This window comes from Lingula anatina, chromosome 3 (genome assembly GCF_051362555.1).
Source record: "Lingula anatina isolate TDL-2025a chromosome 3, LinAna3.0, whole genome shotgun sequence".
NCBI classification, from domain to species: Eukaryota; Metazoa; Brachiopoda; class Lingulata; order Lingulida; family Lingulidae; genus Lingula; species Lingula anatina.
In genome coordinates, this window is record NC_141769.1 from 11,305,829 (window position 1) to 11,323,381 (window position 17,553).

The window sequence follows — 17,553 nt, forward strand, 5'->3', positions numbered from 1 at the left end:
AATCATGTCACAATTATTCGTCCCCTTTTCCTAAGAAATTTAGTGGATCCAAATAAATTATTAATGTGAAATACCGAGTAAATGCTGGCTGGTTTATGAGCTAAGACAATGATCTTTTAAACCGAGGCTAAAAGATCCAGTCGAACATCTGGTCTTCTCAGTGATCCCCTGCGGTGACTTCCGGTCTCCTGGGGGCATTTCAGGTGGAAAGATCTTCAAAGTTATAAGCCTCACCTATGTAAAGTAAAATTCATTTCGGTACAAAAGGAAATATATGCATGCTTCATAGACTGTACTATAGCATTTGATTGAGTTCACCACATGCAGATAATAGAGTGTCTGGAAAAGATCAGGATATGGGAAAGACATCAGAATCATATCAAACCTCTACTGGCACCAAAAAGCAGATATAAGAATTCAGGGAGAAATATCAAAGAAAGAGGAGTGAGACGGATGCATATGTCACCTTACCTATTTAACATATATACAGAGATTATTTTTCGAAAGAGAGAAAACTGCCTACAGGTATCAATTAACATTGCAGGGTGGAATATCAACAACCTCAGATATGCTGATGATATACGGTCCTTACTGCAAAGAATGAAGAAAACTTACAAGCCCTTGTAAACAAAGTCAAAACAGTGAACAGGCAGGACTAGATATGAATATCAATAAAACCAAGGTCATGTTGATGTAAAAAAATCCAATGGAGACAAACATAACCATCGATGATAAAAGATTGGAACAGGTTGTGAGTTTCTGATATCTGAACAGAAAAACGCAGGAGATGGCAAAAATATGCAAAAAAAAAAAAAAAGAAGGTATTGGCATGGCAAAATCAGAGACTATAAAAATGAAAAAGTATTGACCAACAGCAACATCTGTTTTAACCTAAGACTCAGACTTGTGAAGTGCTACATAATTCCTGTCCTAACATACAGCTGTGAGGCCCAGACATTTAACAAGGACATAGAACGAAGAATCACATGGAGAAGGACAGTCGAAGCAGAGTTGAAACAACTGGGAGAAAGCTTAGGAACCATCCAACACCTAGCTTGAGACAGACAGCAGTGGAAGACCTTTGTTGGTGCCCTAGACACCCGACGGTGTAAAAGGAGATCATAGTAATAGTAGTATAGAAAGAAGAATTGAATCATTTGAAATGTGGATATACAGAATGATGAGAAGAATAAGCTGGACACAAAAGCTCACAAATTAAGAAATGTGTAAGCGATTGTCTGTCACACCAACTTTACTGGCAGATACACAATGCAGGAAACTGCAATACTTTGGTCACGTACAGGCATGAAACCATCTGCAAGCATGTCCCAGAGGGAAAGGGCGAAGGAACATATGTAGGAGAGGGAGACAACAACTAACATGGATGGATGACATCTAAAGATGGACAAGTAAATCAATGGAAGAATGCATGCATGAAGCAAAGAACAGGGCAGGATGGAAGGTCATTTCACGTCAACCTCAGAGGAGATGACATGCAAGGATGGATGGTGTTAAGTAAACAGTTACTTCTATATAGATGTCAATATGATGTTTGCTTGGAAAATAAACCTTCAGTGCCTCTCCACAGTATCATCTTTACAACAAGAGCATCCTTAATTTCACATACGATGGAGAATATTATCTTATTTAATCATCCCTGTGCACCATGAAAATCCTACTCCTGCAAAATGTGACTCCCCCCCCCCCCCCCCACACACACACACACACACACACACACACAAATCATTATAAATCTTATTTTGACTATATGACTTTTATATTGTAGTATGCATAATGGAGGATACATTGGAACTTTTTGTTAGTTTGCAGGTAAAAATTTTAACGAGAAATTGAGAAAATTTAAAATGTGTATTTAACCACCCAATGACTCGCTTATAAAATAGCTATTTATATGACATTTGGTGATCATTTCAACATCTTTCCCTTAAGTATACTTTGTGAAGAATATATTGGAAATATTTGAAAGTTTTGTGGTAAAATATTGGGTGCAAAAAATGAAAAAAAAATCATGAAAAATCTTCCATATTCATACCCATTGGGATTTGGAATCCCATGAAGAAAAGGCCCTATTTTATGTTTAGTCACCATACCATTTTTTCCACATGGTTTGCATTGTGACACATATTTTGTTAGTATTTGAAAGTTTGATGTTGAAAATTTTGATGAAAATTTATAATTTCTGAAACAAGTATTCATGTTACTACCTGTAGGATTTGGGCTCCCATAGCCTTTTCATAGGAGTCATTGTGTGGAAAAATACACATTTTTAATTTTCTTATTTTCTCTTGAAAATTTTCAAAAAGTGCCAATGTATCTTCCATTATGCATACTACAAGATAAAAGTTATGTACTCAAATAAAACAAGATTTATTAAGTTTTGTGAGGGGGAGTCAAAATTTCATGGGGGGAGTCAGATTTTCATTATGAAATTTTGACTTGGGGAGTCAGATTTTCATGTTACACCAGCATGCTTTGCGTGGTTACATCCCTATACGTCCCCGCACTGATACTCCCCTGCACCATTACTTCCCCGCACCGATACACATGGATACTGCACCAATACTACCCCGCAAATTTATGTCCACACACCGATAACCCCCACACAGAAGAATATATTATTTTTATTTGCACTGTTGAAAAAAAATTGCCAACACAGACTGCATAAAACATGAAAACTGTAGCAACTTGCTTGTGCATTCATTAATTACTGCTTATGTGTAAAATTATGCATTTGGTTATGCTCTTCTATAATAATGGAATGTTTCGTTTTTTTTTTTTTTTTTTTTTTTTTTCATAATCCTCTCAGAATACTTGAGTACGGAATTGACTTCAAAAACATTTTAAGGCTATATAATAAATAATACTTTGAAATTCTATATCTGCACTTTATTTCATATCTCTAACTTCAGGATTTTATTGTTATCATTGCTATTTTATATATTTTTTGTTTCACTTTTAAGAGCTCTGTTAATATTAAAATTTCTGAGACATTTTGTAAATAAATTTATTTATTCATTGATAGATAGATGGACAGATAGATCAGATGAATAAAATTATTAAATGTTTATTACTTTGTGTGTATGTACTTGATCACAGAAAAATAGGAACAGTGCTAACAGTAGTATGTGCCAAAATTATCCTGAAAAAAAGGGAAAATTTTCAAGATAAATTAAGACATTTAAAACGAGAATTCACAAAACTGTTACACGCCATGGCACTGCCACAAACTATGTTTAGAATTTTATTTTAATGCATTATAATATTAAAGTCATACTGAAAGAAAAATATGTTTTTAAGATTAAGAAATTTAAAACCAAATTCCAAAGCTGCGGTACAGTGTTTATGGGTCCATGCATTTACGTAAAATATTACTAACAGTTACTGACTGTCCAAATGTACATCTCGACATACTTGCAAACGGGTGGAAAGTGTGTATTTGTTGTTGATGAAATCCGAGGAAATATAGTGTAACAGTAAAACAGTGACTTAGCACAATTTCTTGAGATCCAGGCTTTCCCCACGAGAGTCGCCATTTTTGCTCGCGGAATTCCCTACCTCGCTTCCATACGAGAAACACAGGCATAAGGTAAATGCCCAAGATAAAACCCATTAGCTTGGACTGACATAAATCAAATATTTATTTCGCAAAACCAGGTAAAAATCTAAAATTAATCAAAATGCAATTTTAGGCGCTATGAGGGACATCTGACGAGACAATTTAGAAAAGAGTGTGTTGATTTTTGGCCGCGTGCCTGTGGCATAAGTAACCTGGCACGCCATAACTATGTACGCAGCGTACAAAATGCAGCAGGATTTTGAGTTAGTTTGCTCTGCCACAGCCAATAGTGGTAAAATACCTGTGTACAAGTATAAGTCAAAGTCGACAGGATTAACCGTGTCCATAGCTCAGGTAGATGGGCCAACCGTAAGCGGGTATTTTTGCTTGGGTAAGTTGTTCTGGTGAAGCCAGCTGTTGATCGTTTGCTCCATCTTAGGAGTACTGTACGGTCGATCGAAAATGCCTGGAATTAGATACCTGGATGTAGTTCGATCGTAACTGCAATGCTTGGCAACTTGCACAGTCATTGTTTATTTATATTATGTGCGTATTTGCCTGACTGGTGAAAATGCTTCGTTTTTCGCTTAGTGTGCCCTTTCTAGTTGTCGCTTGTGTAAACAGACGCCAGTTTCATACATGTACAAATACCATTCTGTGGTTTTACCATGATCTTATTTCGTAGGGTATGGTCACACCTAAAGACAACGAAGTTTTGGGCATGTGTTTATTTGTAGCAGTATATATATGTGTGTGTGTGGAGTCCTTTTAATCATGTAGATGCATATACAGTTTTATAGAGAGTGAGACTAATCACTTGGTTATATTAAATTTTAGAGTTGTTACATAATATGTATTTAAATAGTCATTTGTGCAAATACCAACCTCTTGAGCTCAGCTAATAAAGCAAAGAATGTGACCCATTTCAGCTAGTCTGAACAATTTATCTTTAGTATAGTTTAATTGATTTATTTTAATCAATATTACATGTATTTTAATGCATTGCTTTAGTCCCTTAAATGTTGGTCAAGTTGGGATGAAAACTATCTTTAATTTGTGTCTACATAACATTCAACTTGTTTGCTTATCTCCCACCCTCGCATGCCAGATTTTTCTAAGTACATTGTGCAGGTTATATTTATTTATTGCTGATTGAGGTAAGTTTTGGGTTGCTTATACCATAATGAAACAATATCTGTTTTTATTTTCCCAGCTACTGAGGCCCATGATGATGATGGATTACCCCACACTTTGGAACATTTGGTATTTATGGGGAGTGAAAAGTACCCATACAAGGTAGGATTTTGTCAATACTGGATATATGTCATCATGTAAGTTTTGACTGTTCACCAATTTTGAAGCAAAATTGATAGATATGATGATGTCATGGGACATCACACAATGACAAAGCATGCTTCCTATTTATGAATAAGTCAGAAAGAAAAAGGTTCCAAGGTAACATTACAAGTATTTTTCTCGCCAAACAGAAGAGCTTATGTGTCATTTTAATGATTTATAGTCATGTTTCTTCTGACATGCTTTCAGGGTGTATTGGACCTGTTGGCAAACCGCTGCCTGGCCTCTGGCACCAATGCCTGGACTGATACAGACCATACATGTTACACCATGCAGACAGCGGGAGATGAAGGCTTCCTCACACTCATGCCCATATATGTAGAACATGTGCTTTTTGCTACTCTTACCGTAAGTATATTTGATGATTTGCATTCTGGGAAATTTTGCTATTCTAAATAAGTTGTGGAATATTAATACTTCTTCAGTGTGTTCATGAATACAAGTGAAGATGAAGTAGTTCTTTACATTCAGCAGTTTATATTCTAACCTGTCATTAGTCATACGACTTCCTGACAGTATCCCTTCTTCCCACCACTGCATTCCAATGAAAATTATGTGCATCTAATCAAAGGTAACATGTATGTCTGAGTTGTATTTTTGTATATATATAATGATGAAAAACATGTTACTAATGGATTGGATGCCAAGTTGTTCAAGTTAGCAAGACAGTGTTTTTCAAAATATGTCATATACAATCAGTTTTGGAATAAGCTAAGAAAATGCTGCAGTCTTAAACTATTTGATCAATAGTTTATTTATAAAATTATTTGTCTATTTAACTAAAATAGAAAGTGCTAGTATTGACCCTTGAGTACTACGTATATACTTCATCCTCCAGGACTCTGCCTACCTCACAGAAGTTCACCACGTCACAGAGCAAGGGGAGGATGCTGGAGTGGTCTACTGTGAAATGCAGGCCTGTGAAAACACAGGGGAGGGGAGAACCAGACTCGCCCTTCTCAGAGCCATGTACCCAGGGCATTGTGGGTATAAGTCAGAGACTGGGGGAATGTTGGAAAATCTACGCATAAGTACCTCAAATAAAAAGGTAAAATGGATTGTTTTTCTCCAAATTGATGGTATTATATAATTATAGACTTTGGCTGAGGTTGTTTTGCAGAAAAGTGATCAAGGAAAGATAAAAACCATAGAAAAATATAATTTCATTGCAAACAATACTTCGCAACAAAAGGAAGTCATTTAAGCAATATTTCAGTGATGCCAGTAATAAACTGAGATTTACATAAATTTTTCAGGTTGTGAGCTATCATCAGGAGTTTTACCGCCCAGAGAATCTTAACCTCATTATCACAGGTCAGGTCAATCCCCAAGATGTGTTCAAGGCACTAGAACCAATACAGCAGAAAATACTAGCAAAGGTAAGTGGTATAACAAGTTCAGTCCAGTTACTATTTATTACTAAATTTATTCCAACATCGTCTTTACTTTTGGATTCATAATGCTTTCTTTGTCATGTTTCATATATTGTTCTTTTTAGGGTAAACAAGCTCAATTTGTCCGTCCCTGGCAGAGTGAGGTGCCTCCCCTGGAGAATTCAGTTGAACAGATTGTCTGCTACCCCTCTGATGATGAAACTCGGGGCCTGGTCAGGATGGCCTGGAGGGGACCTAATGTCAAGGTCAGTAACTTGTAACAGCAATCACATCAAACACAAGTGCAGCCTAACATAGCATAATCAGGGTCATGTCCAACAAAATTACTATCAGAACTCCTGGAATTACTGCTGGATATAATAACTGAAAGTGACTCCCAGACAGAGTAGCACCTTTTACTATTTATAAGAAGTGGTGCAATGTCAATTTCCATCAATACAAACACATTCAGTTTTGTCACAGCTAACACAGGGCAGCATCACACGTTTTCCTAACCTATAGCTTGCAAAGATCCTCTGGCTCTTGTAGGTGAAAAGTTGTCATGAAAAGCCAATTTTTGGTATAAATGTTGAATAATTATATTGAAATTGTAAAATTTAAATAAAAGATAGATGTAGATTGCAGCAATGTGAGTGTTATTCATTAGTCCCTCAACCAAAGACTTTTATGATTTAAGGATCTGTACACACATGTTGCATTGACTGTGATTTTGGACTACCTCCGAGATTCTGCCATATCTCCCCTACAGAGAGACTTTGTGGAGCTGGAGGAGCCATACTGTTCAAACGTGAGTAACAGTTTTTGCTTATATTTTAATTATCAGTTTTAACATAAAAATACACCACATATTTATATACCATATTTGTTCATCATTTTAAAGCTGGTTTAGAAGCTGTGCCCAGTCTGTACTGACTCTTTGGAAGTAGTGAACTCCATATAATTCTTTGGCTAAATTAAAGACAACAAATAAAAAAAACTGCATTCATCTTTAAGGGGATATTTTTCTTGTGTTAATTTTTCTCTGGTAATAAACGGGTGGCTTTGAGGATTAATTTGAGAGATTTATTTGATTAATTTCAGGTGTCATATTCTATGATAGAAAACAGAGAAATGTGTCATATGCTGACATTCCAAAATGTCCCAAAAGAGAAGCTGAAGGAAATAAAACCCAGGTATGCTCTTCCACAGACTAAAAGTTTTGCTGACTTCAGTAACTTCATTAATCATGTGCATATATGCAACTATATACATTGTTTCATTATAATTGGTTACCTGTGTGATTATAATTGGTGTCTGTTCCACCAATCTGTGTCCTATATGATAAATCTGCACAAACATTTGTTCAGCAAATTTAGAACTGGCTAACCTAAACAGGCTAAACTGCCCGGTAAATTGTCCCTATATAAAAGAAAACTCAATATGGTCATCATATTACTGCTTTTTGTAATAAGTCTTTTGTCATGAGCGTCACTTGTTTGTGATTGATCAGGTTGTTGGCCACCATTGGTAAGATAGTGAAGAGAGAGGAAGAGATTGATAGTAAGAGAATGGAGACTGTGATTCACAAAAATGTTCTGGACAGTATGGAGAGGGTAAGTGTCAGAATTTACCTATGAAAACAAATTACATCTGTCATTGGGTTAGTTGACAGTGTGTTAGGTTTTACACTGCAGTAGATATAACAGTGTGTTAGGTGTGAAATTGAGATTGTTGCATCAGAAAGTTAGTTTAAGCAATGTATCAGTGGTAGTATGTTTTGTATTGGAGAGAATTAGATTTGACTGATGACAGATATGAAATTCTTATTTTTACTAATATCATGCTCTGTAAGATGCTATAATGACCCACTTGTGATGTTATGTTCAATGGAAGCCTGTTCTGTTGAATTGCCTGCAGGTAATCATATAATTATTACGTCTAAAATGTTTTTTTTAATGCTGTTATATTTTGTATGCAATGCACTTGTGGCTTGGCTGGGACATCAGAAGCACAGTTTAACAGTAATATTTTGTGTCATATTTTAGTTGGAGTCAAGACCCCATGATCAGATTGCTGGGGATTTGATAGGAGATTTCCTGTTTAGTGACACAGGAGAGGAAGTAAGACAGCATTTTTCTTGTTTTTATCCAACATTTCTTTCATCTGCTAGTATTTAAGATTTACAACTTTTTAGTGTTTTTATAATGGTGACAGTATTTGTATTGTGATCTCTGCACCATCACTGAAGATACCTAACAAATTTCACTTTTTGTTTTTCAATTTAATGCCTATAGCTTATATTTATTTATTTATTTGAAATTTATAGAGCAGCAGTGGCAAATTAATTGGATTGATTTATCTTCCAGCTGGTTGAGAGAGTGAACCAGATAGAAATTTTTAGAAAACTGAGTAAAGAAAACAAGGACTACTGGTACAATTTGCTGAACCAATATTTTATGACCCGTCCTTCTGTCACTGTAAGTATGGCAGTTTTTATATTCAGACATTGTTAGTTTAAGTAATCTAATCACCTGTGTCTGCCCTTTTCCTAATTGTCTGCACGGAACATATTCTATTGCCTTTTAACTGCTTCAAAATATGTCTGTCTGTGCATGTGCCAGCCTTAATGCCCAATTTACTTGTAATTCTAAGATGTAGCACCCAAGGAAGTTTCCATTAATACATTCAAGAAAGGAAATTGTTTGAGACACCAGACTATATTCATAATCAGGCAACATGCATCACCATATTTATTTTAAGTTTGTTCCCCCAAGGTGAAGCTTTCTGCAATGGCTGCTTTGCTTTCTAATATGCAACTAAATTGCCAACAGATAGTGTCCATATTTATCCTTTCTTCCAGATAATTGGAGAACCCAGTAAGGAGCTCCATGAGAAAATGGCTGCCACAGAGAAGGAACGTATAGAAGAACAGAAGAAGAAATTAGGAGAGACAGGGTTAGCACAGATGGGGGAGAATCTCAAAAAGGCTTGTGAGGAAAATGAGGTAAGATCTGTAATGTTTTGGGGAAATGTTTTGAATGAGTATGATAAAGTGTGGATCCTGCAATATGCTGTCTTGTGTATTAGCTAAATATCTGTATGAGTACATATTTATTTTGTCATAAAAATAGAGATTATGTGCTTCCATGTGGTTATGTAGGTGAGAAAAAGACTTTAGAGGGGAGTACTGATACATGGAATATGTAGTACTTTCAGATATGCTTACATCTGTGTATCTTGTAGTAACACCATTTTTATCATAGAATATTTCTGTTTTGAATTCAGATTGAAGCACCAGGAGAAGTTATCACCAGTGTGGACATTCCAAATGTCAGCAGCATTAAATTCCATCCAATTACAACGTGCCACTCAGGCCACGCTGAGGCTGACACCAAATTCTCAGGTTTTCCTCTCAGTGATCTTCCTGTGGCATTCCAGCTGAATAGCATTAACAGTAACTTTGTGTCTGTAAGTTTTAGTTGCTTGAAAGTTCCCAGGGAATGTTTTAAAATTACACATGCCAAATTTCCCTGAGGGGTATCTGGTAGCAACAATTAATTATCTTTCTAGGTAAATCATCTGTGGAATAAATGATGTTGATGAAAATGATAATTATTTCAGTCTGTAAAATGTATAGATAAATGTGTTTAATGAGGATTACCTCTATTATATATAGTGCATAATTTCTTTTAAACTCTAAACCGATTGGTGAAAACTCTTGGTATGAATTGATATGTGTTGATGTGTTGGTTATTTTATTGTCAGTTGCGCTGCTGTATCAATACGGATGCTGTACCTCAGGACCTGAAATATTACCTTCCTCTCTATGCTGCTGTGATGTGTGAGTCACCTCTGATGAGAAACAATGGTAGGATAATTATGGTTTCATTTTAACAAAGCACTCCATGTAATTTTAGCATGTTTCTGTCTGTTTAGGCAACTCGTCTTATAATTCTTTGAAGTACTGAGATAATAGAGCACCTTATCTAATTGTTTTTCTGTGATCTAATGCAAAATGATATTATTGTCAGTGCTTTAAGAAATTCTGTTAAGTCCATTTTCATTTCTGTGAAGGTTTATAACTGATTTTTGGTAGTGACTGATGTCATTTGGTTTTCAAACCATCCATATTTAGTGGTCATTGTAACAGTTTTGGCTCTTGGATTGATGTGTTTATTATTATTATTATTATTATTGTTGTTGTTGTAGTTAACTCACTATTGGTACACTATTGTATCAGCACCCTTATTAGTGAATAGCCTTATGATAATTTAAATTATGTATTGCAGAGCTGGTGTCCCATGAGATTGTCATCCAAGAGTTGGAAGCTGACACTCTGAGTGTGGACACCTCTCTTGGTCTCTCAGGAGGAATGTTCATACATGGAGATTTTCCACAACTGCTTACACTCCGCCTCAAGGTTAGTCTGTGTGTGTGTGTGTGTGTGTGTGTCTGTGTGTGTGTGTGTGTGTGTGTGTGTGTGTGTGATTTATTATGAAATCTGCAAGACTAAAGTGTTTTTTCATTGATTTTACTGCCTTATATCAAGGAATACACTTCTTACCACTTTAGGTAGAGTGTGAGAAGTACAAGAAGTCCATCACATGGATTCATGAACTGCTGTTCAAGATCCAGTTTAATGAAGAGAGACTGAAAATTGTAGCACAGAAAATGGTGAATGAAGTGTCTTGTCTGAAGAGAAGAGGCCTGTTGATAGCACAAAACATGATGAAGGATATGTCTTTTGATAAAGGCAAGCACACTAGCACATAAATAGAAATACTGAGTGTATGTATGTGTGCACATCTGCTTCTGTACGTGTGTGTAGTGTTTGGCATACAATTTATAACCTGTGACTTTCTAAGTTATTTTGTGGTCAAAAAAGTTGACCTGTCACCCCTAAGAAAAAATTGAATTGTTAACGGAATAGAAGTATTACTCACTATTATCTTAGATGGTTGATCATATACATTTGATAAAGTAAGGGTTTTCTGTCTTGTAGCAAGTAACATGGTTGTCATGGGGTTCATGAGACAGCATACATTCTTGACTGATATGTTGGAGAAATTGGAAAAATCACCAACTAAAGTAAGTATTCTCTCTCTCTCTCTCTCTCTCTCTCTCTCTCTCTCTCTCTCTCTCTTTGAACTGCCAGTGTTGATTTATTTTTTAATGGACTGCAATATTTATTTTAATCCATCAAAATTATTTCAGGTTATAGAGCAGATGAAGAGACTTCAAAAACTGCTGACATTACCAGAAAACATCACAATCCACATGTCAGCAGATGTGACAAGACTAGCACAACTAACGCAATGTGATCCTCATGAAGTCTGGAAACAGGAGCTCCTACCAAAGGAACTGCAGCAGGAAGTGGGCAAAGTGGATTTGACAAAAAAGTGAGTTTTAAAAATATTTAAATAATTTTTTCTGATGCAAAAGAAACTGAACTATGGTATAAAAAACGAAATTCCTGTTACAAATTCCTGTTGATATAAATTACTGCATGTTTATGAAAATATTTAAGAAATTTATGACAACCAGTTTGCTCTAACTGATGCATTATTACAAAATAAACATGGAAATGTGATATTTTGTGAAATTTAGAAAGTGCCTTAAATGCAACTGTTGCAATAAAAACCTCTTATTTAAGTATTCTTTCCCTTGTCAATTTTTATGTACAGACACAGATGTGTCTGTACATATTGCCATCACCTGCGTCTGTCGTCGCCGATGCCGATGCCGATGCCGGCGCCGTGCACTTTCAGCGTTAACACTATAAGTGGAAGACAGTTTTACTTTTTGGCTTTATATTTACAGAGCTGACTAATATTCATAAAACGCAGGTCAAGTTCGAAAATCAGCATGATCGGGCCATTATTGTAGAATTTATGCTGTTTTTTCACTTTTTAGCATATATGCAACACTGTTAACACATTTCAAGGAAAACCGATAGGCCTGTTGTCATGAAACTCACAGGAGTAATCAATCTTACTAAAACGCAGATCAAGTTCGAAAATCAGCATGATCGGGCCACTATTTTAGTAGTTATGCTGTTTTTTTTCACTTTTCAGCATATGTGCAACACTGTTAACACATTTCAAGGAAAACCGATAGACCTGTTGTCATGAAACTCACAGGAGTAATCAATCTTACTAAAACGTAGGTCAAGTTTGAAAATCAGCATAATCGGGCCATTATTTTTTAAGTTATGCTGTTTTTTCACATTTCTTCAGATTCAATTCTTAGGCATGTTAACAGTCTCATTATTTAATTAATAAGATATGTAAAAGTGTTTGTTTGACATTTCCTGCATCTTTACAACATTGTTAGTTGATTATGTAAAAATGATGATAAACTTGTTATCGTGTATTGTGTAATAAAGTGTCAAAAATGGAAATAAACTCATATCATTGCAGTTTGTAAGATTCAATCATTCATTATGTTCAGAAACTCAGAATGGAGGAAATTGGACATTTGACACTGTTCTATTGATATTTTTCACATCTCATCAACTTTCTTAGTTGATCATATAAAAATGGCAGTAAACTGTTAATTTTGTTTTATGTTAAAAAATTGTTAAAAATGGAAAAAATGCATTTCAGGACAGTACTGTCTTGTCTACATTTTGGCATTTTCAAGGTGTGACTTTGAAGTTCCATGGGCCTGAAGACCTTTGCTAGTCACATTTTCTGAATATCCATGATATTAATATTTTATTATTAAAAATTGATGGTTATTATCCTGTTAAAAATTATGTAATATTGCATCAAAATTTGAAGAAACCCCTATTTTGGACACTGCTCCCTTGATGACCATTTAAGGAAAACCATGTCACTTACTGTTCTCAAACTTACAGGAAAGAAACATGGGACTAAAATACAGTTTCATTAGGCAGTGCAGTCTATTTGGTAAATTTTTCTGGCAGTTAATCAGTTTTTTGTGAAAATTTAATTTTTCACATATTGGCAATTTGAAGGTGTGACTTAGAACCACCTTGGGCTTGAAGACCCATGCTAGTCACATTTTCTGAAAATCCACGATACATATATTTTATTATTAAAAACTGATGGTCTTTATGCTGTTAAGCATTATGAAATATTGCATCAAAATAGAAGAAAACACAATTTTGGGTATTGCTGCCATGATGACCATCATGGGAAAACCATATTACTTATGATTGTCAAACTTTTAAAAAAGAAACACAGGACTAAAATGCAGCTCGAGTTGGAAAAGCAGTCTAATTGACTTCTTTTTCTGGAAGTTTTACATTTTCAATGTGTGAACTTGAACTCCCATGGGCCTGAAGCCTTATGCTTGTTACACAATTTACTTACATTGGTATTACCTGTTGAGCATAATTAAAATTTGATGTTGAATTTGCAGTTTAACATAATGTACTTTTACATCAGAATTGACAGTAGCCTATTTTGTTATTTCCTGCTTTTTGTCTGTACATTTGACAGCTTTGCTGCCTTGTTAAAACTGACAATCGATCTGTTTCTCCAGACAACCAGTCAAGTTCTCTCACTCTTTCCTCCGTACCCTTGAAGAGACATCTGAGAGTATGGGGATCATCTGTGGCGTAGCAGCTGTGGAGTCAGCATACCTGATTCTCAGTGTTCCCTGCCTTACAACCTACATCCATGCTGACACTGCACCTGTAATGGTATTCATACAGTACCTGACCCAGATGGAGGGACCCATGTGGAGACAGATTAGAGGCATGGGACTGTCCTATGGATACAGGTTATAAGTGTGGGCAGTGACCTAGATAGAGAACTACTGCTTACTAGGTCATAAATGTGATGGAGTATGTAGCTTTTAACCAGCTTGAATCTATGGATGCATATCAGTACTAGTACATATCAGCAAAATAAACTATATAATGAAATTTGGCTTGGACAGTTTATGAAGATTTTTAGTACTTTGGCTAAAATTAATATGTTTTGAGGTTGTTTGAATCATTTGCTGGTTACCCAATCCCCAATCTTGGAGATGTCTCTAAAGCCAGTGGGAGTTGTTTTCAGTAATTTTGTTTTTGTTTCAGAATGAGCATCAAGCAGGAGACTGGTCAGCTGTACTTTATCCTGTCCAGAGCTGCCCAGCTGTCCAGTGCCTACAAGCAAGCCAAGATCATTGTGGTAAGGAATTGTGGTCTTGTCCATTTTTAAAACTTATACAAAATGATAATTTAGTTTGGATAGCTTTGATATGAAATACTTTCCTGAGTAGGATATGCAGTACCGAAGTGATGTGATAATGATAATGTCAATTTTATCCTTTCAAAGACTTCTGTGATTTTCATGTAATATTTCATGTAGATGTGTTACAAGAAAATTGAACTTCTTTATTTATAATGTTTATGTATTATGATATTTTACATGATAGAATACAATTTCAGGAAGAATTCCTTAGTGGCCAGACTGAATTCACAGAGGTAGATCTGGAGACAGCGAAGAGTTCTCTCATATTTAAAATCATTGAGGAAGAGACTTCAGTCTCTGACACTGCCTTCCAGAGTATTCTCAGCTACTACAGAGGAGTGGAAGTTGACTACAACAGGTATCTTTTTCTCATACCACACCCTGAAGAGTCAGGGAGTAATAACACTGTTACAGAAATATATTATGAGAAGAATAGTCTTCCAGTTTTTCCCCAGCACAGAGGTCACAGGAAGAGAGTAAAGAAAGGATCTATTTGTTATGAAAAAGTAATAAATAAATAAATTTATTGGTTTTACAGTTCTTTACATCAAAAACAGTTGAAATAAAACCTATACAGTATTGTTTTTTCCATCTTTGTAAGCTTTTTTATTGAATTATTGTAGGCAGCTCCTCCAGGATATTGCTAAGGTGAGCATCAAGGATCTTCAGAGAGTGAGTAAGCAGTATTTCAGCCAGCTGTTTGACCAGACCAAGTCCAGGTGTGCCGTCTGCTGTGACTCTGCCAAAGTGGAAGAACTGCAGAAAGAATTCAAAGAGTAAGAGATTGAAAATCGGTGTAAGATTTTTCAAAAGTGACTGAGTTTTTAGAAACGCATGCATGAGTGCACCACAGGTACAAAACTTGATGGATGGCAAACATTCTGTTTGGACACATGTAAATTGACAGGTTGTCAACATGCACAAATTCATTTATTCTAGTGAAATGCATCATTTTATGTGATAAAGAAATACATGTATATAAAGGTGTGAAGCAGAAAATGAATGGGCCAGAAGACCTCAATACCTTATGATTAAGAATTCACCAGTATTGGGATATAACATTGTTACTATTAAGTTGCCATTTCAGAATGTCATTCTTTTCTCTTTTTGGTCATCGCAGGTTGGATAGAGACCTGACAGTGCTGCCATCTTTGGAGGAAGGAATTATGGCTGAACTGAAGATGTAGACAATGCCCTGATGAAGAGATGCTACCTGAGCACTTGATTGCAGGATTCCTGCCAAATAGCCCCAAAATCCTACAAGTGAATTATGCCAGTGCGCCTAAACTCTTGCCAAAAGTATCAAGTCCATGCAATATTTTTGTGACATTGTGCAATTAAAATATGAAAATCAAATATCTATGTTATCTTTTTTTTTCTAATGATATACATATTCTGTCAAATGATGTGAATAAACTTTTAAAAAATCTCCTGCTCATCATTAATTCATTAATCATTAATGTTATCATTAATTCTTTAATTTAATGAGAGAAGTAATAAAAGACAGCATATATTGCAAGCCCTGTTGAAGAGCAATATGAAAATGGATGACAAGATGGGTGGGGGTCACAGAATCTTTATCTTTTTTTCTTCCTACAGGTAAATCATCAACATTAATCATGTCACAATTATTCTTCCCTTTTTCCCAAGAAATTTAGTGGATCCAAAAAAATTATTAATGTGAAATACAGAGAAAATGCTGGCTGGTTTATGAGCTAAGACAATGATCTTTTAAACCGAGGCTAAAAGATCCAGTCGAACATCTGGTCTTCTCAGTGATCCCCTGCTGGTCTCCTGGGGGCATTTCAGGTGGAAAGATCTTCAAAGTTATAAGCCTTACCTATGTTAAGTAAAATTCATTTCAGTACAAAAGGAAATATGTGCATGCTTCATAGACTATACTAAAGCATTTGATCGAGTTCACCACATGCAGATAAGAGTGTCTGGAAAAGATCAGGATATGGGAAAGACATCAGAATCATATCAAACCTCTACTGGCACCAAAAAGCAGATGTAAGAATTCAGGGAGAAATATCAAAGAAAGAGGAGTGAGACGGATGCATATGTCACCTTACCTATTTAACATATATACAGAGTTTATTTTTCGAAAGAGAGAAAACTGCCTATAGGTATCAATTAACATTGCAGGGTGGAATATCAACAACCTCAGATATGCTGATGATATACGGTCCTTACTGCAAAAAATGAAGAAAACTTACAAGCCCTTGTAAACAAAGTCAAAACAGTGAACAGGCAGGACTAGATATGAATATCAATAAAACCAAGGTCATGTTGATGTAAAAAAATCCAATGGAGACAAACATAACCATCGATGATAAAAGATTAGAACAGGTTGTGAGTTTCTGATATCTGAACAGAAAAACGCAGGAGATGGCAAAAATATGCAAAAAAAAAAAAAGAAGGTATTGGCATGGCAAAATCAGAGACTATAAAAATGAAAAAGTATTGACCACCAGCAACATCTGTTTTAACCTAAGACTCAGACTTGTGAAGTGCTACATAATTCCTGTCCTAACATACAGCTGTGAGGCCCAGACATTTAACAAGGACATAGAACGAAGAACCACATGGAGAAGGACAGTCAAAGCAGAGTTGAAACAACTGGGAGAAAGCTGAGGAACCATCCAACACCTAGCTTGAGACAGACAGCAGTGGAAGACCTTTGTTGGTGCACCTAGACACCCGACAGTGTAAAAGGAGATCATAGTAATAGTAGTATAGAAAGAAGAATTCAATCATTTGAAATGTGGATATACAGAATGATGAGAAGAATAAGCTGGACACAAAAGCTCACAAATTAAGAAATGTGTAAGCGATTGTCTGTCACACCAACTTTACTGGCAGACACACAATGCAGGAAACTGCAATACTTTGGTCACGTACAGGCATGAAACCATCTGCAAGCATGTCCTAGAGGGAAAGGTCGAAGGAACATGTAGGAGAGGGAGACAACAACTAACGTGGATGGATGACATCAAAAGATGGACAAGTAAATCAATGGAAGAATGCATGAATGAAG

General features: G+C 35.7%; 1 protein-coding gene across 1 annotated transcript; it reads left to right on the forward strand.

Annotated features, from left to right (window-relative positions):
• The first annotated feature begins 3,761 nt into the window (after positions 1–3,761).
• LOC147762912 (uncharacterized protein C05D11.1-like) lies at positions 3,762–15,942 on the forward strand. Its single transcript, XM_087009474.1, has 23 exons — positions 3,762–3,968; positions 4,791–4,873; positions 5,123–5,281; positions 5,772–5,981; positions 6,190–6,312; positions 6,432–6,572; positions 7,004–7,114; positions 7,408–7,499; positions 7,817–7,919; positions 8,352–8,426; positions 8,673–8,783; positions 9,167–9,310; positions 9,592–9,774; positions 10,072–10,174; positions 10,596–10,726; positions 10,879–11,059; positions 11,309–11,394; positions 11,521–11,705; positions 13,816–14,055; positions 14,357–14,450; positions 14,711–14,871; positions 15,137–15,289; positions 15,634–15,942. The coding sequence occupies exons 1-23, from the start codon at positions 3,806–3,808 to the stop codon at positions 15,698–15,700; spliced, it is 3,099 nt and encodes a 1,032-aa protein (XP_086865600.1). The 5' UTR covers positions 3,762–3,805; the 3' UTR covers positions 15,701–15,942.
• Positions 15,943–17,553: the final 1,611 nt, after the last annotated feature.